This window comes from Saccopteryx bilineata, chromosome 3, assembly GCF_036850765.1.
Source record: "Saccopteryx bilineata isolate mSacBil1 chromosome 3, mSacBil1_pri_phased_curated, whole genome shotgun sequence".
Lineage (NCBI taxonomy): Eukaryota > Metazoa > Chordata > Mammalia > Chiroptera > Emballonuridae > Saccopteryx > Saccopteryx bilineata.
Genome location: NC_089492.1, coordinates 127,147,872 through 127,170,166, shown reverse-complemented (window position 1 = coordinate 127,170,166; position 22,295 = coordinate 127,147,872). Strand labels below are relative to the sequence as shown.

The 22,295-nt window shown below is 43.5% G+C and overlaps 2 protein-coding genes across 2 annotated transcripts in view; both read left to right on the top strand.

The window, feature by feature from the left end:
- FIGLA (folliculogenesis specific bHLH transcription factor) overlaps positions 1-11,070 on the top strand; it is a 32,721-nt gene extending 21,651 nt beyond the window's left edge. The window contains exons 4-6 of the mRNA XM_066266473.1: positions 5,350-5,494; positions 6,224-6,345; positions 11,007-11,070. Coding sequence (XP_066122570.1) covers positions 5,350-5,494; positions 6,224-6,345; positions 11,007-11,070 — 331 coding nt within the window. The remainder of the gene's footprint in view (positions 1-5,349; positions 5,495-6,223; positions 6,346-11,006) is intronic.
- Positions 5,483-22,295, top strand: part of ADD2 (adducin 2) — a 117,023-nt gene continuing 100,210 nt past the window's right edge. The window contains exon 1 of the mRNA XM_066267341.1: positions 5,483-5,851. The gene's annotated coding sequence lies outside the window, so the exon portion shown is untranslated. The remainder of the gene's footprint in view (positions 5,852-22,295) is intronic.

Below are 22,295 nucleotides of genomic sequence, written 5' to 3'. Positions count from 1 at the left end.
CCAGATGTGTTTCTCTTTCTGTATTTTTCTTTTTGAAGGATAGCTTCCCAGAAGTAGAACTCCTGAGTCCACGGTAGGTACAATCTATGACTTGATGCATGGTGCTAATTTATAATACTGTCAGGTATGTGAGAGTGCTGGTTTCATCAAATCCTTGCCAACAATGAGATCAAGTAAAACGATAGGATTTTAGTGGGTAAAAAATAGTGTCTTTAAATTCAAACATCTTTGACTAATGAAATCAGTGACTTTTTAGATATTTCTTTTGTGAACTGTCTGTTCTTACCTTTAGCCATTTACAATAAATTCTCTTCTATGTTTCAGGCTCCCCCAAGTATGAAAAGTGAAAAAGCTGGTCCAGGTCTATATTCTAGAAAAAAAAATAAATGTAGTTTTTGAAGTTTTGGAGTCTTAAAAAAAATTTTTTTTTTTGGTGATAACTCCAAGTTTACGATTACCCTTTAAACAGCCTTGCTTGTTACAAGTACACTCAACTCTACTTCCTTCTTAATTTCATGCTTTGAAGAAATAGACGTCTGGGCCCTCAGCCGTCACTCTTGTTTCTCAACCCCTCTGGGGGGTTCTGGCTTCATCTGCTCAGTTCATGTACCTAACATCTTTCATTCCATCTTGTTTTCATCACTTGAGCAATAAGTGACTGTTACCCTTCCTGGAGAAATTAAGCTTTAAGAGGAATACAAATTAAAGCTATAAGAATGTGGAGTTGTAACTTTTGGCCCAAGGAAGTGAGAATTTTCAGAGTTATCTCAATACCTAGCTAAGGCCATAGGGCACCTTTGTGCAAGTTAGACACCCAGGCACCTTGAGCAGAGACAGCATTCATCTTTATAACAGTTGCAACAAGACACAGCACTTAATATATGCTGGGCTCTGTTCTCCATATTTTACTTATGTCAACTTTTCTCACAGCTATAGATAGCCATGATTATCCCTGTTTTACCAATGGGGAAACAGAGGCACAAAAGATGTATTAATCATCTTGGGCTGCCATAAAAATACCAAAGCCTGGGTGCCTTAAACAACAGAAATCTATTTCTTGAAGTTCTGAGCCTGGGAAGTCAAAGATCAAGGCTGTCTTCTCCCAGCGTCTTTTTTTTTTTTTTTTTAAATTTTAAATTTATTTATTAGAGTGAGAGGAGGGGAGGCAGCAACAGACTCCTGCATGCTTCCCTACTGGGATCCACCTGGCAAGCCCAGCAGGAGCGATGCTCTGCCCATCTGGGGCCCTCGCTCCATTGCAACTGGAATCACTTTTTAGTACCTGAGGTGGAGGCCATGATGTCATCCTCAGAGTCCTAGGCCAACTCTTTCCAATTGAGCCATGGCTTCAGGAGGGGAGAAGAGAGGGTGAGAGAAGTGAGAGGGAGAGGGGTGGAGAAACAGATGGGTGCTTCTCCTGTGTGCCCTGACCAGGAATCGAACCTGGGACATCCACAAGCCAGGGTGATGCTCTACCACTGGGCCAACTGGCCAGGATCTCTCCCAGTGTCTTTACATGGTCTTCCCTTTGTGCCGGTTGGTGTCCACATTTCCTCCTCTTATTATATAAAGACACCCATTCTATTGAATTAGGGCCCAATTTTTTAAATTCCTAAATTATCTCATTAATTATATCTCTGAAGACCCTACCTCCAAATAACGTCACATTTTGAGGTACTAGGGGTTCAGACTTCAACGTAGAGATTGTAGGGGATTCGATTCAGCTCATAATAGAAGGTAAGCACTTTTGCCTTAGCTTTACAGCTGGGAAGTGAGACCTCAGGGTCAGTGTTTGCTGAGGCCACACAGTCACTGGCACAGACCACAGCCCCAGGCCTTGGACTTCCTGTTCTCTTTCCCTAGCAGGCCTCCACCCCAGGGTTGGCTGAACTTCCACTTGTTGGGAGAGTGCGGTCTTCAGGAGATCTAGACTTAGAATTTATCATTGGTCTTGCTTTGAAAGCACTGTGTTTCCCCATCTCCTGTCTTAAATTGGAGTCCCCTAAAATGAGGCCATCGTTTGTAGTCTACTTGGGGAAAGGAAACACTAACAGGGGAGTGGGAAAGGGATGCAGGGAAGAAGGCAGCCTATGGAAGATGCACGACTGATCTGGTTACTGCTGCAGGCAGCGGGGCTCGGGCCTGCTGAGGCATGCTGGGAGACTACGCCATGCCACAGAGGTGTCCTCCCAACACCTAGGATGAGGGGCCCAGACTGTTTATCCACTAACTCCTGATGGTCATGGGTGAGAGCTGCTTCCTTGGAGTGTCGATTCCTCCAGCACCCCCTCCCCTCGCCCAGCACACCCTGGGGAAGGCCGTGATCAATATGCCTGGGCCTGGAGTGATAAGGCACTCTATTATCTACTGCTGTGTAACAGATTACTACAAATTTAGCAACTTAATACATTTATTACCTCACAGTTTCTATGGGGCAGGAGTTGAGCTGAGTATGGTTTAGTTGGGTCCTCTGCTTCAAGGTCTCTTTCAAGGCAGAAATCAAAGTGATGGTCTGGACTGGGGTCTCAGCTGAAAGCTTGGTCAGGAAAGGATCTGGTCAGTTGTTGCCCTTAGTTCCTTGACACCTAGGTTTTCCTAACATGATATATGCTTACTCAAAGCATTCAACCCAAGAATGCAGTCAAGAGAGTAAGCGAGCATGGTAAGGAATTTTATGTAATGAAATCACAGAAGTGACATCCTATCTCCTTTGCTGTATTCTATTAGTTAGGAGCAAGTCCCAGTTCCTGCCAGCATGTAAGAGAAGGGAATTACATAGGTCATGAACTGTGGGTGTCTGTTACACTGCCATTTGCTCTCTTTACAAATTAGTGCTGACCAGAAACATTTTTGTCAAGAGATTTAGAGGTTAGAAATAATTTTATTGCAAATCAGTCAGAAAATCTAATTTTAAACTGGCCACTGGCCAAATGTGATTTTCTGGATCTGACATGGAGTCTCCTATGCTTTCTGGTCCCCAGCTAAGGGCCAGGTACCTCGGACTTCCTGCAGTGAGGACTCTGAATCCTAAGGCTCTTCACAGCACAGCCTGTGGGCCAACTACAGTGATGATTACTGTCCTTGGATTTCAAAGTAACTTTGGACTTGAACGAGAGAGAACTTCAGGAACTTGAGCTAAAACTCCATTTAGGCTATTAATATGAAAATTAAGACAATAAAGTCTTGTTTCCTATCTGGTATTTGAACAATTCCTAAAGCCACAGGATGGTGCTACTCTTCCCAGCACTCAGAATATTCAGATGTCACTTTCAGATCACATCTGGGAGAAGCTGGAGCGATTTTTAAAAGACTAATGGCTGGACAAGCAGAACAATATATTAGCTGTATCAACTTTTTCAGTGCTTTGAGCTAGTTTTGCCTTTTAAAGTCAGTATTTTGTCTCCTCAGAGATGCCATGTGCAGGGTAGTGGTTAGGGTCCACAAGCTCTGAAGCCATAGTACTTGAGTTTGAATCCTGGCTCAGTTACCTGCTAGCTGTGCAACCTTAAGCAAGTTACCAAACCTCTCAGTGCTGTAGCCTCTTCACCTGTAAAACTGGGTAACAATAGTATCACCCTCACAGAGTTCTTGTGAAGATTAAATAAATAAAATGTATGTAAAGCTCTCAGAACAGTGGCAGGAGCCAATAAGAACTTGCTATTATTTGATTGAGAAAGCTAAAAAATACACAAGGAAAAGAAATTTTTGAGTGATGGAAATAACCAAGGGAATTTATGAAACCTGCTTTTTTTTTTTTTTTTTTTTTTTTTTTTTTTAGAGAAAGAGAGAAGCATCAACTTGCAGTTGCAGCGCCTTAGTTGTTCATTGATTGCTTTCTCATACATGCCTTGGTTGGGGGGGGGGGGCGTGTTCCAGCTGAGCCAGTGACCCCTTGCTCAAGCCAGCTATCTTTGGGATTTCAAACCTGGGTCCTCAGCATCCCAGGTTGATGCTCTTTCTGCTGCACCACCACCTGGTCAGGTGAAACCTGTTTCTGGAGTAAACAGAAACCCTCTACTCCCTTGTTGGGTTCTATATCAGAAGAGCGTCCACCATACCTGTGATTTCAGGGCTCTGTAGAAGGTGTTCCCAACTTTCCAGATATTATCAGTCCATAATGATAATACACAGATCTGTTTCTGGCCAGACAGACCTGGGGTCCTGGTAGTTGAGCTGCTTGTAATTCTAGCAGGTACTGACATGAGAATGGGGGAGAGCTTGTGGACTCAGTGATTCTAAAGGTGAAATGAGAAGGAATGAGAAGCTCTGTAGAGATGGGGGGTGTTGGTGGTGAAGGGATAGAAGGAGCTAGAGTAGAAAGACACAATTGATTCTGGCATTTGGAATGGGTGCCTGCCAGTTGTAGAGTTGCTGCGCTGGGCATTTCCTCTCTCTTTTTTCCATCAGTAGTAGCTTGCACAGAGTGGCGTTTCTTAAATGTTAGCGTGCAAAGAAGTCCCTAGGGATGCTTGTCACTAATACCGATTTCTGGGCTCACTTCCAGAGATTCTGATTCTGCAGCAGCACTGTGATGGGGTCTGGTTTTTATGGGGGTGTCCAAGGCTGTGGTGCCCCAGAACCTAAAAGGAGCAGAGGGGCCGTAATCTTGTTGGGGGGCAATGACCAGGGGCTTTTCTAGAAGTTATACTTGCTCTGAAATCATATTTTTAGAAACACTTGAAGTGAATGTTGATTTAGGGGAGCTTTGGGGAGCTAGTGGAGATATTTGGGGTCTAAAGTCCCAAGCTGCTGCTTGATGTCCGTGTTCTCTGAGAAACACTGCCAGCAAGTATTAGATATGGGAGGCGCCTTACAGTGCTGTCATTTTACAGAGGAAGATATTAAGGCTCAGAGAAGTTAAGTGACTTCATCAAAGTCACAGAGATAGTTAATGGTTGGTTTGAGACTGTGACCAAGTATTTTGGTTCTCCATCCAGTTCTCTACTCACTAAACACCTGTTCCCTCTGGGGTGGGGAGGAGACAGGGGTGAGAAGCGGAGGTAGTGAGGATGAGAGGGAGCTGCACCCATAGCCCCACAGAGGGTAGGACAACAACAAAAATGTTCTGTTTGAAAATGGAGTCAGAAATAGTATAATTTGGTAATTTTGGCTTGGAATTCAAATGGTCAGACAAATGCTATTAAAATCACTAATAGAGTTACAGTGTCTTCTAAACACAAGATGTCTCTCCCAGACAAGAAGTATTCCGAATGTAAGACTCCCCCCCCCTCCCCCCCCCAATCCCAGGGAGATCTCTTCTAAGGGAGCTCACGTTTCAGATTTCCTTCCTAGTAACAAAAGCCTCAACCTGGCTCTTGGCAGTTCTGGCAGTTTGTGGTGCGGGTGTAGACGTGGGCAGAGGCCCGGAGTGGCGGGACTGCGGCAGCGCGGGGTGGCGGGCACTGCGGGCGGGGGCACTGCAGCATCGCGGCCCCGGGCGGCCCGGGAGCTGCCCGCTGGAGGGGGCGCTGTGGGCGCCGCCGAGCGCCCTTTTGTCAGCGCGCAACGCCAGGAGAGCTCTCATTTCCTGCCAGCCTCGTGCGGGAAATGGATTTAATTCTGACGGCAGGGCTGTAAGGGACGAGCGGGAACGAACGCCTTTTGTCAAGGAGTGGCAGCCTCTGTTGTCTGTAATCACCAGTGACGCCAGAAGCTGCATTGCTGGTGGGATTCCAGGCAGCTCTGACAAGTGCAGGGCTGCAGGATGGGGAGAAAACATTGCTCTGCAGATTAGCTGGGTGCATTTATCAAGCAGATCCAAAAAGGAAAAAAAAAAAATCAACTAAACAAATCAGAAAACAACAACAGTCGACACTGGAAGCCCAGAGATGGAAAAAAAGCCGTGCATAAGGTAAGCTCGTCTCGGGAATGGGCACCGTGGGCGTGCCTTGGTTTTGTTTATTTTAATGGAATTTGAGACTCGTACAGCATCCTTTCACCGTGCCGAACCTGGCCGGTCTAGATCCATGAACGTCTGCTGGTGAGTGCGTCTGCGATGCAGCCCGTCACCGGGCTGTGTTTTAAGCCTAAAGGTTTCTGTTGATGATGTAACAAGGGAGGTATTTTGAAAAGCGGGACTGTGGAGCGCTGGCCTCTGCGAGGGGACGGTAGGACCTGCTTGTCCTGAGCGCAACGCCTGACAGGTGGGGCTTTCTCCTACGCTGGGCGGGCGGGTGCCAGCCTTGATTTGCGAGCCACCCTCCCCCCCCCTTTTCCGGCTCAGCCGCCGCCCTCGGTAGCCGTGCGTGCAGGGCGCACACGGCGAAGCTGGGCGCGCTCCCCGGGCCTCGCCATCTCCCGGGCGCCTCGCTCCGCCTCGCTCTGCCGCAGCTGCGGAGAGAGCAGGTGGGGCGTCGGCAGCCACCTGCATTTGGAGCAGGGAAGCTGGCAAGTGAGCAGGTCCGGGTAGGCTGGGATTTTTGTGCTACTCCATCACTTTGGAGTGGAAAAGGCTTCTGTCCCCAAGGAGGTCTTGCCAACCCATTCATCTCTTAGCTTCCATTTTCCTTACCCACTCTTCCCCTGCCTCCCCTCCCCTCCTGCACCCCGGGTGGAGGCCATCGTCTGCTTGTTTTGAAATCGCGACCACAGCCTACCTGGTGTTGGGGGAAGGGTGGGAGGGGCAGACTGCTTTAGGATGCTGGTCAGGCGCTCCATCTAGCCTATTGTCTTGCCTTGACTCCCCCTTTCTTTTCTTCTCCAATCTCCACCCCTGCCTCTCTCCTCCAAAAAAGGAGGGGGGAAAGAAAAAAGCTCCAGCCCACACCCTATCAAATTCTGTTAAAAATTGTCATTATTCTGTGACACATGATTATTACTGGTCTGTTTCTTTACACCCACTCTTCCCTCCTTTTGCAGTTTGTCATCCAAAATTCAACTGACTCAAATGGGCCTTTAAAAAAAAAACAAACCAAATCTCAGTTTCTGAAATGGACATTTTGTGTTTTGTGAATAACTTCAAAGGAGGGGAGCAAATGACTGGAGAGGACGGACTCCTGTTCTTTCACCTCTGTGTGAGGGTCCAGATGGGCTGCATGAGATGTTGAACTTGGGCAGTGAGGGGTGGCCTTATGAATGGGATTAGAAAATGATGTTTTAATCATTTTAAAAGAAAAATAGTTGGTCAACATATGAAGTGAAAGTGCTTTAAATAAAGTTTCAGACTTGCAAGCCATCCACTCACTAGCATATGAATAATAAATGTTAGTTTTTAAAAGGTGGTCAGACCATTTAATATGTTCACTTTATAATGTACCTTCATTCTGCAGCGTGATCAAACATTTCTCAATGCCTATGAACCAGGATCTTGCCAAAAGCCCCAACCCCAATAGGGCACAGTGAAAGCAAATTTTTCAGTCTTAATATGCTGTCAATACATTTTGGAGCACCACTGCCTTTATTCTGATCCAGAGGGACAGCAGTCAGAGGGAAGGGGGATGAGGAAATGGGACCAGAGAAGGTGAAGGGATTAGTGAAACCATATATACATAACACAGAGATACAGATACCTGTAACAGGACAGGAAATCCTAGAGGGAAGAGGGGAGGGCGGTGGAGGGGGGCAAAGGGGGTATAAAAAGAGACATGGGTGGGGGGTGAGGGAGTTATATTCAGTGGTACACTTGAATCCATGTAAACACAATAAATTAAAAATATATAAAAGAAATGATAAAAAAACCCATTTTGGAGTACCACTAACAATAAATCATCTTTTGATCCCAAACCCATAACATTTCTGTAGCAAGCTCTATGTTTTTTCTTGTTCACCAAATTGCTTAGCCCTGTTAAAAAATGTACTTGTCACATACACACTACACAGTGCTGCCTGAAATGACACACCACATGTAGTTTCTAGGCTTGGGCTGAATTTGCTTTAAATATTAGTATAATGCTGGAATTAGCAAACCTCAGCTGTTCTTAAGAGTTTACAGGTGATTTTTTGGCAGAGAGTTAAGATTTATATGTATATATAGGTTTTGATAAAATTTTTTATTATCTACCTTGTTCCACAAGGGATTTAAGACAGTTTACAGGAATTCATAAAATATAGCAAGGCAGACCAACTAAGAAGTAGATGGGAAAGAAATAAAGGAACCTAAAGATAGAGATGTAAATGGTATTAAGAATGAGACTAATACAAAAATACAAGTATAATATCTTCAATACCTTTGATGGGGGGAGGGATCCAGCTCTCAACTTTCTAGTAACTCATGCAAAAACAGAAATTGACCAGTTATATTTGTTGACTCATTCACTCGTTCATTCAACTTTCACTGAAGACCTACTATGTGCCATGTTTTGTGAGACACAGACACGGTCTCTGTCCTGATGGCACTTATAGGCAAATACAAGAAACATATTCATGAAGCAGTCTCTCCAATGAATATATAATTATAAAATTATGTTAAGAGCTATGCAGGAAAAGCACAAACACAAAACATCACATGTCCAGAACATAAAAAAACACAAAAAAACTTAAGGGAAGCATAACAATTTTTAACTCTAAGAGCAGAAAGGAATTATTTTCAAATATGATACAGTGTTTGGAATGATGTCTTCAGTCACATCCTCGTCACACAAGGCTGGGTTGCTTCCAGCTGTTTTTTATAGTGTCCCTCATATGAACTTGTAATATCCTACCACAGGTCTCTCGGACTCCTAGGGTTCTGAGGATATTTGTCTTTAGAGGGATCTATGTTGTCTCTAAAAATTAGTGGTTTCATTTCAATGATAATTTCAAATAATGAATAATAAAAATGTGTTTGTCCTGGCCAACTAGCTTAATTTGTTAGAGCATCACCCTATATGCCAATGTTGGAGATTTGATCCCTAGTCAGCGCACATATGGGAACAGATTGATGTTTCTGTCTCTCTTTCTCTCCCCCTTCCTCTCTCTCTAAAATCAATCAAAAAAAATAAAATAAAAATATGTTCTGGTTAATCTTGATGGTCATCCCCAAACCAATGCTGGTCCTAACCTTTTGTCTCATTCTATGTGAGCCAGGGGCAGGTCTGGTGGCTCTGGTCACAGCACAAATGAAGGGAGAGGAATTGAAATGGGGGATGTGGAGAGAGGTGAGCCCATATAGGGCATAGGCTTGCCAAACTCAAAAGAACAGCTCCTGGAGACCACTGCTGCATTGCAAGGAATATAGCTCTCGTGACAGATCTACCCACATATATGGACCAAGTCTCAGCAGTTTTTCATTGGTAGGTGTTGCAGTGAAAATTCAATGAAAAAGCTGCTCTTGTTGGTTTGAGCAGGAATTAGACTAGATCTCTTTTGAATGCAGTTAGTAAATCTCTGATAACTACCCCTATGTCCAAAGCAATGACTTAGGTAGTTTGGTGCAAAGATTAAGTGGAGCCAGACTGTTTGACTTCAAATCCACTTTTTACTTACTAGCTATGAGTCTTTGGGCAAGTTAGTCGACCTCTCTGTTCCTCAATTTCCCCTTCTGATAATATGTGGATAAATATGTGGTATTGATTTCATAGAGTGTTACATATGAAAGACTTGGAGCAGATAGTAAGGTTCAAGAATGTTAGAGATCATTTTTATTAGTATGAAATGGCCCCTCATTTATGTAGGCACTCCAGGATGCTTCTGATAGTAGATTCTTACATCAGACACATTTTTGATGTTATTAATATTGCTTTGCATAGCATGCTTGATGCATTGTCTGCATTCTGATCATTGAAGTCAAAATTCACAAAATGATAACTTAGAGTAAATAGATCCAAGGCTACATCTTTCTATTGTTAAACCCCAAATGGTGTTTTAGTTTCAGCAAAACAAAATGATCTGTTGCAGTAAATTCATTTTATTAAATTGACATTTTAAAATTTGATAGTTGTATTTATTTGTATCTTTGTATTGGCATTTTAGCTATGTGAAAGCTATAGTGTAAGTGATTAGAATTGGCTTTTATCAGTGTTAATATATAAGTTATATTTTAATAAAAGTGACTTAGGTCAACCCTGGGTCCATGAGAAATTCTTTTCTTTCAAAAGGGATTTCTGTGCTGTTTTTGCATTTTGAACTGTGTACGAGGACACACCCAAGATCCTTGGAATAGAATTTTGAATCTCTAGGAGAAAAGCTGCAGCCGCAATAATTGAGTCCATATACCTTAACTGCCATAGCTTTAGCCTAAAAGAATTATAAGGCAGATACCAAAAACTGCCTCTGTCTTCAACAGATAAACTGCACATGAAAGTTTAGCCAGTGTTATGAAAAGAGGTGAAAAGAAAAGTCTATTTTCTATGGAATACAATGTTTAATTGTATGGAATTAAAACACGTTTATTGATTATATTGTTCAAATCTATTTAAAAATTTTCTTTGTACCTAAGTGCTCTAAGATTATAAGAAATATACATTAGTCTCCCATTATAATCATGGTTTTGGTAGCTTTCCTTTTGATATATATGTATCATAGACATATACATAAGTATATCACACACACACACACACACACACACATATGCACACACACAGAGTTATATTTGATGCTGTGTTACTGGGGCCCTGACTGCCCAGGACTGATAGGTTTCCTAGAGTGAGGGACTTTCAGGGCTAAAACCAAAACAGTGCCAGGCAAAGTAAAACCATGACAGAGCCATTTTAGTTTTCAAGAACAGGGAGAGAACCATGGGCCCAGATGATGATGATGATGATTATTATTATTATTTGAGAGAGAGAGAGACAGGGACATTGAACTGCTCCTGTATGTGCTCTGACCTGGGAATGGAATCAGCAACCTCTGCACTTGGGGACAACACTACAATCAGCTGAGCTATCCAGCTAGGGCTTAATTTTTTGTTGAGTTTTAGAGAGAGGAAGGGAGAGAGAGGGGAGGGGAAAGGAAGCATTTGTTCTTTCACTCAGTCATGCATTTTTTGGTTGCTTCCTGTGTATGCCCTGATTAGGGAGCAAATCTGCAACGCTGTTGTTTTGAAAAGACACTCTTCACCAACTGAGCTAACTGGCCATGTCTGGGCCCAGATTCTTTAAGGACTCTCTAGAAGATATGGTACACGTGGTGCCAACCACATCAGCCAGCCCATGACTGGATAACGGTTCCTCCTGGGAAAAAGCAAGAATGTTTTCCTGGTCGAGTCCTAGACTATTCCTCAGGCTCACTGCACCAGGCCTGGACGGTTGTGCATGGCTGGGGAGAATGGGATGGGGGGGGGCTCTAGGAACTCTGTCAGCAGCTTCCGCCTTGAGTATCTGAACCCCCACTCTGGACATGTGCTGAGGGAGCCCCCAGTAAAGTGGGGCTTTAGCATAGCTGTTAAGCCTAATCCGGAGGGACTCGAAACATTGAAGACACGAACAAAATCCATCGATCTCACACCAAAGCTTTATTGTCTAGCTTGGCCAAGCAGCAGCAACTTCGACAGAAATCTGAGGGAGAGCACGCTGGCCCTTTGTTCTACTTAGTTTTTATAGTTTTGTAAGTGGGAAGTACAGAAGCAAAAATTGCAGTTAGGTGCCCTTTACCACTGTTGGTTATAGTCATATGTCCTTTAACATGATAGGACCATGTTCAATTTGCAAGCCATATATCATTTTGGAGAAAACAAAATTTACAAGTCAACACAATGCTAGAAAGATGTCTCTTTACATATTAAAAAACATTCCTATATTTTCTAGTGTTTATCCACCATCTCTCTGTCCAGAGTCACACACATTAACTATATGCATTCATATGGGAGAGGTAGTTTCCGTGGGGACAAATGCCCGCAAATGGCTCATTGCTATAAGAAAAGGTTTATTTTGGCTTTTCTTTTCCTGCACCTGGCCAGCCATTCACCCCTTTCCCCATAGGCATGGTAGAATGTCAGAGAATCCATGTTTTCCTTCCCTTTGCATTTACAATACAATGCCAAGGGCCATCCTGGTTTTATGCCAATCACACAGTACAGAGATTATTCACAAAATTTCTCTGCACACCTTAACCCAAATTAATAAAATGTTCTTTTTTTTTTTTTCTTTTTTTTTTCTGAAGCTGGAAACAGGGAGAGACAGTCAGACAGACTCGCGCATGCGCCCGACCGGGATCCACCCGGCACGCCCACCATGGGGCGACGCTCTGCCCACCAGGGGGCGATGCTCTGCCCATCCTGGGCGTCGCCATGTTGCGACCAGAGCCACTCTAGCGCCTGAGGCAGAGGCCACAGAGCCATCCCCAGCGCCCGGGCCATCTTTGCTCCAATGGAGCCTTGGCTGCGGGAGGGGAAGAGAGAGACAGAGAGGAAAGCGCGGCGGAGGGGTGGAGAAGCAAATGGGCGCTTCTCCTGTGTGCCCTGGCCAGGAATCGAACCCGGGTCCTCCGCACGCTAGGCCGACGCTCTACCGCTGAGCCAACTGGCCAGGGCCAATAAAATGTTCTTTCAGCTTCTTAAAATATTAATATTGATTCTGTAGGTTTTGGTACTTTACAACACCTGTGGGTGAGGTGGCGCAGTGGCTCCTCAGGGCTCCTCATAGCCAGCTTCAAGCCAGGCCAGTTCTGATCACCCCAACCATTGCAATTACAAGGAAAGACACATAAATACACAAATAAGTGCCACTTGGCCCAGCAGTAAATGTTCCTAATATATTTGATGAGGGACTTTCCCCCACAAGCGACCCAAGCAGGACCAAGGAGCCAGGGAGCTTAGGATGTGGTTGTCAGACAACAGATTTCAGTGCCCAGCTGGTATCTGAAATGGCCTTCCCTAGGCCCAGCCTTGAAGTGGAAACCCCAAGACAAGTAGCAAATCCCTTTGGTTTCTATGAGTGGCGGTTCTAAGGACCATTTGATATCCTCCACCCCATCCCTACACAAACTGACAGCTGACTGGAACAAGCATGGACCTGTGAGGACTTGGAATTTCAGGGCTGGTGGCCATATTAGACCAAACAGGGAAGGGGAACAGGGTAAGGAGACCAAACAACAGAAGAACAAAACCTAAACCAGAAAACAGACTTAAGGAAAAACTCAGGACAAAGCCCAAACTCCCTACCGACTTCTACGGCTCACATCATCTTTCTTCACATTCCACCCCGAGGAAGACTGAACCACCATCTTCCAGTCATTAGTTACCCCTTATCCCCCGCCCGCTTCCATGCCTCTCATGGGCTCTTTTCTTCACCTCATATGCTCTCCCCTGCTTTTTGTCTGGCAAGTTGCTTCTTTGAGAAAGCCAACTAAATAGACAAACTGCTAGGAAGCCAAAATAAAATTTCAAAAACTTAACAGTACTAGAAATATGTAGGACAAAGGGGAGAAAAAGAGATTTGAAATAATAAGAACACTGCATTATCATATCCTAACATATGTGAAAATCTTGATGAAATGGACAATTTTCGCAGAAAACATGACCTACCAATGCTTACCAATGCCAGAAATCAAATGTCATGTTCCTGGATGGGAAGGATTGATGTTGCAGAGCTGTCGACTCCTCACAGACCCCGCGCATGGATGGCAGCTTTCCTGGCCACCAGCAGTGAGGCAGATTTGTTTTTATTTTTCTGTTCCTTTGGTAATCTTCTGTGGAACTGTTGAAAGGGGTAGTTAAATGCTTGTGCTAAATTGTGAATCAGTTAATTGAAGGGAAAGTCAATACATGTGCATTTGAATGTCACTTGTAAATTGTAAGAACAAATGACATTATTAAATTTTGGAATGCATGGGGCCTTAATGAAGATAGCATTTCATTTAACAACGAATATGATTTTCCGCCCATGTTATTATTATTATTGGGTATGAATTTCATCGTGGGTGTTTTTTTTGCTTAGCATGGACTCTATGTAAGAATCTCTTGACTTTTACTTTTAAAAATCTGTGGTGAAAAGACACCAGTAAAGTGAGGGGGGGTGGTTCAGTTCTTTCCTCCTCTACTTGTGTCAGATGGCAGAGCATCCAAACTGTTTATCTTAGCATTCCTGTATTTAGAACTTATTCTCCTTCCCTCTTAGCACTACGTTTCTCTTAGAACCTTCCAACTCCCTCATTTGTGCCCTAAATTAGCTACATCTGTTACCAGAGTTATGCAGTATCCAGCTTAACCCATTCCACGCTGTTCCAGTGGTACTGTGCACGAGACTTCCTTTCTCGTGTTTCATTAAACCATTATTTTGCTTTATTCTTCTCCTGCTCCCAGTCTGTATTCTTTTAAAGGCAATACATATGCATAGCTAATAATGCACATAGGAAGAAGGGCTGCTAACAAAAAGTAACAATTCCTGCCCCACCCCAAATCCTTTACCACAGAAAACCACTTTTATCGGAGGAGTTTTCTATTAGGCTATTGTTCCCCTCTGTATCTTAAAATAATATGCAGATACTATTGCTGTTTTGAATTTATCACCTTTGATCATCATCTAGTGACTTTTCTGCCATGAAAATCAAGGATGTAACTTATTTATACCTCTCTTACGTCTCCTCACTACCTCGTATCCCTGCTACTCCAGACAATGTGTTTATTAAAACCAGATTTTCCACTCTGTTGATTGGGTCATCTAACTCTCAACTCTGTAAGATAGGGTTATTATCACCACCTCTCCTTGCCTGCTTCCTCCTTCCCTTTAGCTGAAAATTTACTTTTGCATTATCAAAGTTGATAAAAGATTCATTCCATCCCATAGCCGTAGTGGTTTTAATGATTTGTCTGTAAGCTAAATCTAAAAACTGAAAACTCCTACAATGTTCATTATCTGATGGGATTGATATTTGTTTACTGCATGATAAGTAACAGACCAGGATTTTATATCCTTCTCGGGGGCTTCACTATCTCATCCCTTGGGCACTCGATGAAAAATAATCCTGGAGGAAGTTCAAAGGGGTTCTGTTTCACTGGGGTCACCCGCATCATCACAGCTGTTCCAGTTCACCCTTATAGTGTGTGTAGCTGCCCTAAGGGGACCCATCCAGTGGTCAAGTTGATAAATTCAGAACCAGCTCATTGGAGATACAGATACAGAGGTGATGGCAGCTGAGTGCTTGGCTGTGGAGCACTGTATGTGGAGGTGGGAGAGGGAGTGGGAGGGTTCTACTGCCCCATAGAGAGACCTGCATTTGTGCCCTTATGTTCAGTCTTTTTGTTCCCTGTCCTCCACAGTACCTGCCATCTCAGAATCTGGGACATTGTTAGGGCTCTGTCAGAAAGATCATCTGCCTTCTTGGCTCCCACATCCTCTGCCTAAAATCTAGGCTGAGGCTTCAAGTGTTAGTCACCAGCTCCTCATCTGCTTTCTGTCCTTCAGGAACATGTTGAAATCTCCCTCCTTTGGTAATGAACTACTTTAATTTGTTATTGTGGGATTATATATTTGTATTCTCTTATCAATTTCATGGGGCTTACAGAGAGTTAAGGACAGGTAAAGTAGTCCTGTCATCTTGAATTAGACGCCAAGGGCATTAAGTTTCAATCAAGCCTAGCACAGTAGTGATAAAACAAACTGCTTGCATGGCCATGATTTAAATTCAAACCCCTTTCTTATGAAAATGGCTTCAACTTGCTGTAGTAACTATCAACCCAAGTCCAATATCTTCTCCTGGCCAGAGAAGTCCAGGATCTTTGAAACATTCTTCTACCCTACTCAGAGATGTGGACTTATAATTTACATACAGTTCCGACAAGCTCCGTAGTGTCTCTTTGGAGACTCCAGAGAAGTGGAAGGGGCAAGTTAGAAGGAAGAGTTTGGGATAAACATGAGGATTAAGGGAAGATAAATGGCTCAACGGTAGAGCGTCGGCCTGGCATGCGGGGGACCCGGGTTCGATTCCCGGCTAGGGCACATAGGAGAAGCGCCCATTTGCTTCTCCACCCCCCACCCCCTCCTTCCTCTCTGTCTCTCTCTTCCCCTCCAGCAGCCAAGGCTCCAATGGAGCAAAGATGGCCCGGGCGCTGGGGATGGCTTCTTGGCCTCTGCCCCAGGCGCTAGAGTGGCTCTGGTCGCAGCAGAGTGACGCCCCCGGAGGAGCAGAGCATCGCCCCCTGGTGGGCAGAGCCTCGCCCCTGGTGGGCGTGCCGGGTGGATCTCGGTCGGGCGCATGCGGGAGTCTGTCTGACTGTCTCTCCCCGTTTCCAGCTTCAGAAAAATACAAAAAAATACAAAAAAAAAAAAAAAAAAAGGTATATAAGGGAAGATAAAAACTGCCCCTAGGGACCTGGGTCACCATTGTTGCCCAAATCCTATGGATGATCATTTGTCAGAGTTGCCACTACTTGATTTAGGCCTAGAAAATAAGAACCTAACAAAGAAAGTAAGTGAACTAACAGAGTGTGTGCTCACAGGGGAAGGACTACTGGCTTCATTTCCTTGGATGAGAAGGAGGGATAGGAGGGGGCTACAGGCTCTTGGTTCAGAAAGTAAACCTGCACAAGAAATCTCATTTGCCTCTGTGTTTCCATCTAATTTGGAGATTATTGCTTCATTTTTCAGTGTTAACAATCACCAAAACTGAAAACAGTTTTGGGAACCTGCTATATATATCTTTAACTCTGTTAAAATCTCAGGCTGAAAAACTGTTGTCAGCTTTGAAGCCTGTACTTGCTATATTTAGTTCTGAACTGGAGATCTGTCAAAATTAAAGGTATCAAAGAATTTAAAAAATATCCTTTTAAAAGTCTATTATATTTATGGATGAAGTGATAGAATGGTGTAGGATTTATCTCAAAATCATCTGTTTTTAAATTAAGGGATAAGTAGGGTTAGAGGTGAATTAAGATAAGACCATAAATTGATAATTATTGAGGATGGGTATTATCTGTCATTGAAACTGGCACTTTTCAGAGTGAAAGGAGATGCAGTGAACTATTACACTAGAACGAGAGGCATAACCTGGACTCTCTCGGGCAAACTGCAGTCTATTCTGGAGCTGGGTCCTTAGGGTCCATTCTAGTGTGCTCTCTAATTTTGCATACTTTCAAATTTTTCCGTAGTTAAGAAATGTCTTCTGTTTTGTTCTGTTTACTGTTTGATTAATTTTGGAGGTTTTCATCTTAATCATGATGTTAAACATTAGTCAACTTCAAACCCCAAATGAAAATACCCTAGAGAATATTGTCAAAGGACAAATCTATTAGGTTGATTTATAATAATGCGACAAAAATTCATATTTTCTGCAACTGGGACATCCAGGAAGCAATACTTATTTAAATCGACAGTGTTATAAAGCAGATAGATCTCTAGCTGTACTTTTGCAAAGAAACCTTGTTTTTATTGTTGTGAACTGGGATCCTCAGGAGTTCACCGATGGGCAGATGCAGCCCCAGGAAGACCACGTCTGCTGGGAAATGAGGAGAGGCCAAGAGAGCGGGGCTTCTACTGGCGCAGCCAGTCCCCACGCTGATCTGAAACCACGTGGGTGTCTCTGCCATTTGAAACTCCCCATTTCTTCTTTCCTGCTCAGATATTCTTTCAGCTAGTCAGATTTTGAAGCGAAGGTCTCCATTCCCATGTTGTAGTTCCTGTCGTCAGTCATTGCACACACAGTTTAGTGATGTTTATGCCAGCCGTACCTGTGTGGTGTGGGCAAGGATCTTAGACAAGGCAGCAAGGGTGGGCTCTTCCTTTCAGGATGTCAGTCATTCTGATTCTGCCAGTCAGAGGGCTCAGGTGGCTGTGGATTTGGAGTAAGGTCCTTTGCGCCCTGTTCCAGGAGGCGCTGAGATGGATGGCCGCCCAGTTCCGAGATGGCATCTTGAAAGGAGCCTGGGTTCACCAGGAAGGGTACTGAATTGTACCTGGGGTCTTTTAAGGCTAGAATTCTACTGCAGGATCAGAAACCAGGTTTTTAAAAAAGATTTATTCTCAATACAATACCCTCAAACCCCCGCATCAGTGTTATATTGAGTGGGACACTTGAAACCATGTTAACAGAATAAATTAAAGATTATAAAATAAAATAAAAATGACTTATTCTTATGCTCTTTGTGTTGCTGCTATATTTAGTATTGTGTTTCCCCCAGTATTATGCAGAAGGGCATTCTTTTTGAACAGCCTTGTATAAAAACTATGCGGTGACCATAGCTGGAGCTGGGTCCTCTACACAGAGACTCTGGTGTGGGTCTGGAAGGTCATTTTTAAATTTATTTATTGTGGTTTTCTTTAAAGTCAAAGTTATTGAGATATAATATACATATAGTAAAATTCACCTTTATTAGATGTATATAGTTCTATGAATCCTGACAGATATATATAGTCGTGTAACCTCCACCACAATCAAGATAGAAAAAGTTCCCTCATGCCCCTTTTTAGTAAACCTCCTCCATTCATCTCCAACCCCTGAAAACTACCCGTCTGTCTTTGGTTTTGCTTTTTCTAGAATGTCATATAAATGTGATCATACAGTGTAGGCTTTTGTGTCTGACTTCTTTCAGATTATGTAATGTTTTGAGATTTGTCCATGTTGTTATAATACTACTAGTTCATTTCTTTTGCTTGCTGAGTAATATTCCTTTGGATGGCTGTACCACAGTTTGTTTAACTATTCATCCATTAAATCTAGGACATCTAGGTTGTTTACAGTTTTGACAGTTATGAGTAAAGGCACCGTGTATACTGGCATGCAGGTTTTTGTATAAACACAGGATTACAATTCTCTTCCTTGTATATGCTTAACTTTATAAGGAACTGCCAAATGGTTTCCAAAATGACCGTTTTTGCATTTCCACCAGCCCTGGATGAGCGTCATAATTGCTCTGCATGTGGTATTGCTTGTTTTTATTTTTAAAAATTTTAACCATTGGCCTGACCAGTGGTGGCGCAGTGGATAAAGCATCGACCTGGAAATGCTGAGGTCGCCGGTTCAAAACCCTGGGCTTGCCTGGTCAAGGCACATATGGGAGTTGATGCTTCCAGCTCCTCCCCCCCTTCTCTCTCTCTGTCTCTCCTCTCTCTCTCTCTCTCTCTCTCTCTGTCTCTCCCTCTCCTCTCTAAAATGAATAAATAAAAAAATAAATAAATATTTAAAAAAAAATTTTTAACCATTATGATAGGTGTGGGGTATTATCTCATTGTGGTTTTAATTTACATCTCCCCAATGATCAATGACACTGATCATCTTTTCATGTGCTTGAATGTCACAGTATCTTTTCTTTGGTTGTTTCTTTTCTCTTCAATGTCAGGAAGGGTCTGCCAGTCTAAGGCAAACAGCAGAAGCATGTTTTATTAGTCTCAAAGGTGGAGCCAAGGCGTAACAGAGGGTAGGGAGGGAGAGCAGAAGGAAGGGATGTGTGGAGAGATGCCCAAGAGGGAGGTGATGTCAGAAGGGGTAGAGTCAGGAGCTGGGGGATCTGATCCTTCCCTCCCGCACAGGCTGCTTCTGGATGTGTCTCTGGAGGATTTTGTGGTTTGTATTGTAAGAGGCTTCTCCTTAGGGAGGGAGGGAGGAAGAGAGGAAGACAGCTGTAATTTTGATTCTGTTATTTTTTATTTGCTTATACCAAGTCCTGGTCTTTATACTTTTAGTTCAGTAATATCTATTTTTAATAGATAAATTTGGCCACGATAGCAGCTTTACTGTTAATTTTTTGAGGGGTGGGGGAGTGAAAGGGAGTGTACATAAAAGATGTTTTAAAAAATGTATATTTAAATTTGACGTAGGGAATTGCATTGATGAGATATTTGTACAGCCATGTTAACAGCAGCACTAGTCACAATAGTTAAAACAGGGGTCCCCAAACTTTTTACACAGGGGGCTAGTTCACTGTCCCTCAGACCGTTGGAGGGCCGGACTATAAAAAAACTATGAACAAATCCCTATGCACACTGCACATATCTTATTATAAAGTAAAAAAACGAAACGGGAACAAATACAATATTTAAAATAAAGAACAAGTAAATTTAAATCAACAAACTGACCAGTATTTCAATGAGAACAATGGGCCTGCTTTTGGCTAATGAGATGGTCAATGTCGGTCAATGAGCTAGCCATAACGTAACAGCTTCCGGAGCTGTGAGGCATGCGTCCTGTGTCACTGGAAGTAGTGCTGTACGTGAGTGATGCTGCCCTTTGCGGCGCATCCTGTGCTCTCACTGACCACCAATGAAAGAGGTGCCCCTTCCGGAAGTGCAGCAGAGGCCGGATAAATGGCCCCAGGGGACTGCATGTGGCCCGTGGGCTGTAGTTTGGGGACCCCTGAGTTAAAACATGGAAGGAGCTCAGGTACGGAAAAGGAAAATGTGGTGTATACATACAAAGGAGTATCATTCAGGATTAAGAAGGAAGGAAATTCTGACATATACTACAGCCTGAATGAACCTTGAGGACATGCACTATGGGAAATAAATCAGTCACAGAAAGATAATACTGTATGATTCCACTAATATGAGATCCTTCAAGTAGTCAAATTCATAGGACAGAAAGAATGGTGGTGGCAGGGGTTGGGGTGGGGTGCATGTGGAATTATGTTTAATGGGTGTAGGAGTTCAGTTTTACGAGATGAAAAGAGCTATGGAGATGGATGGAGATGATGGTTGGACAGATTATGATTGTATTTAATATCACTAAACTGTACACAGAGAAAAGGATTAAAATGATAAATTTTATGCTATGTGTATTTTACAGAAATAAAAAATTTAAAAACATGATTGAGATGTATGTACTAGCAATGATGAGTAGTTTATCACAGTGACAGTTAAATTTGTAAGGTTTGACTATGCACATCAGTCAGTCAGTCAGACAACAAGTGTTTACTAACACCCTCTCTGAGCAGCTGCTGTTCCAGGTGTTGGGGATGCCGTGGTGAAGCAGGAGGTCATGGCCTAGTAAGAAGAGAAGATGCTAAACATGCAAACAAACAGTGCCAGGCACTGATACTTACTATGCAAAAGGAAAGTTCAGGTAACAAGAGGCAGAGTGACCAGAGGAGGCTGCTTTAGCCAGAGGGGCCAGGGAAGTCTTCTCTGGGGAAGTGACCTACGGCTGACACAGGTGGGCTAGTGGAACTGGGTCGGAGGATGAGCTAGTGCTGGCTGATCTCGGGCATTTCATTACACCATTTGAGACAACATCATTAGCAGAGAGTTGGGGTGAGCGGTGTGTGGGCGATTTGAGGAGAGGTGAGAAGGTGGGAACTGATCTTCTTGAAGACTCTATACCAAGAAAAGGCTGATTGCCTGGTAATGGTAAGAAATCATTTGAAAGATGTGCCGTGAATTTTGAAATGAGTCCTGTCTGCACAGTTGTGTTCAGGGGTCAGCTGCTTAGATGCTCACACAGCTGGAGCAAGGTCACATAGCATTTAATCAAAGGTGGGGGCTCGGTGAGGTGAAAACATGGAGGGTCCAAGGAGTCAGAGGTGTTTTGCAATGGAATGGTTACCCAATGGGACTGGTTAATTTAAGCTAGAAATGTGAAGATTAAAGTTTGGAGGTAGATTGTGAAAAAGTGAGTAGAAGGCCTAAGAGCTGTTGGAGATTTGCTATAGGGGGGCATATCAGAGTAGGTGGGCTGGAAGGGGATGGTCAAGGAATTGGACCTGTGAAATTCAGATGTTGGAAGTAGTGATCTTACAGATAATGTCAAAATCTAGGGTACGTGTCCAGGGAGTGAGTGGCTAAGGCTGGGGCAAATGGAGAGATGATTGGTGCTAGAAGCCAAGGAAATGTGCGACTGGTGTTGGGTGGATCACTGTGTGGGTGTGTATTTCAAGTCATCAGGAATGAGAAAGGATAGTGATGGAGGGGAAGATGGTGGAGTCATCAGTGCATGAGCTGAGTGCCGGGAGAGGGGTACAGGAGCCACAGGGGGAGGGGGTGATAGGAAATCTATCTTGGAAGATGCGTGCTCCCAAGAAAATGAAGTTTTTGAAGCAGTGGAAATAGATGGAGGTGGACAGAGGGCAGAAGGAGGCTGTCCATGCTGCACCCCGGCCCTGAGTGTGTGGGATGTGTGCTGCGAGAGAACAGTGCACTCGGGAGAGTCGGGCTTCAGATTTTTGATTTGGGGATCACAGAAATGAGCTTTCTATATTGGGATTAGGTAATGCTGTGAAGAATAATGTGATTATTCAATGACATTGGTTTCTAAACCAGAAAGAAGGTAACCCAGGAGGCATTATTGACTTTGGGTTTCTTCAAAACTCACTGAAAGGCAATTAACAGTATGTGGTGTTGTTTATCCAAGTACTTGTCTCACAAGAGACCTCCTAACAGTTCTTGTGAATTGTGAGAAGAGAAGGAAAAACTTCCTCTCTTGAGACATTTTGTGTTTTCATGTCATTAAAAGTCCTGCATCACCCCAGCCATAAATCTCATGGAGGTGACAAAAGGCTTTGTCCCTTTGTACCACCC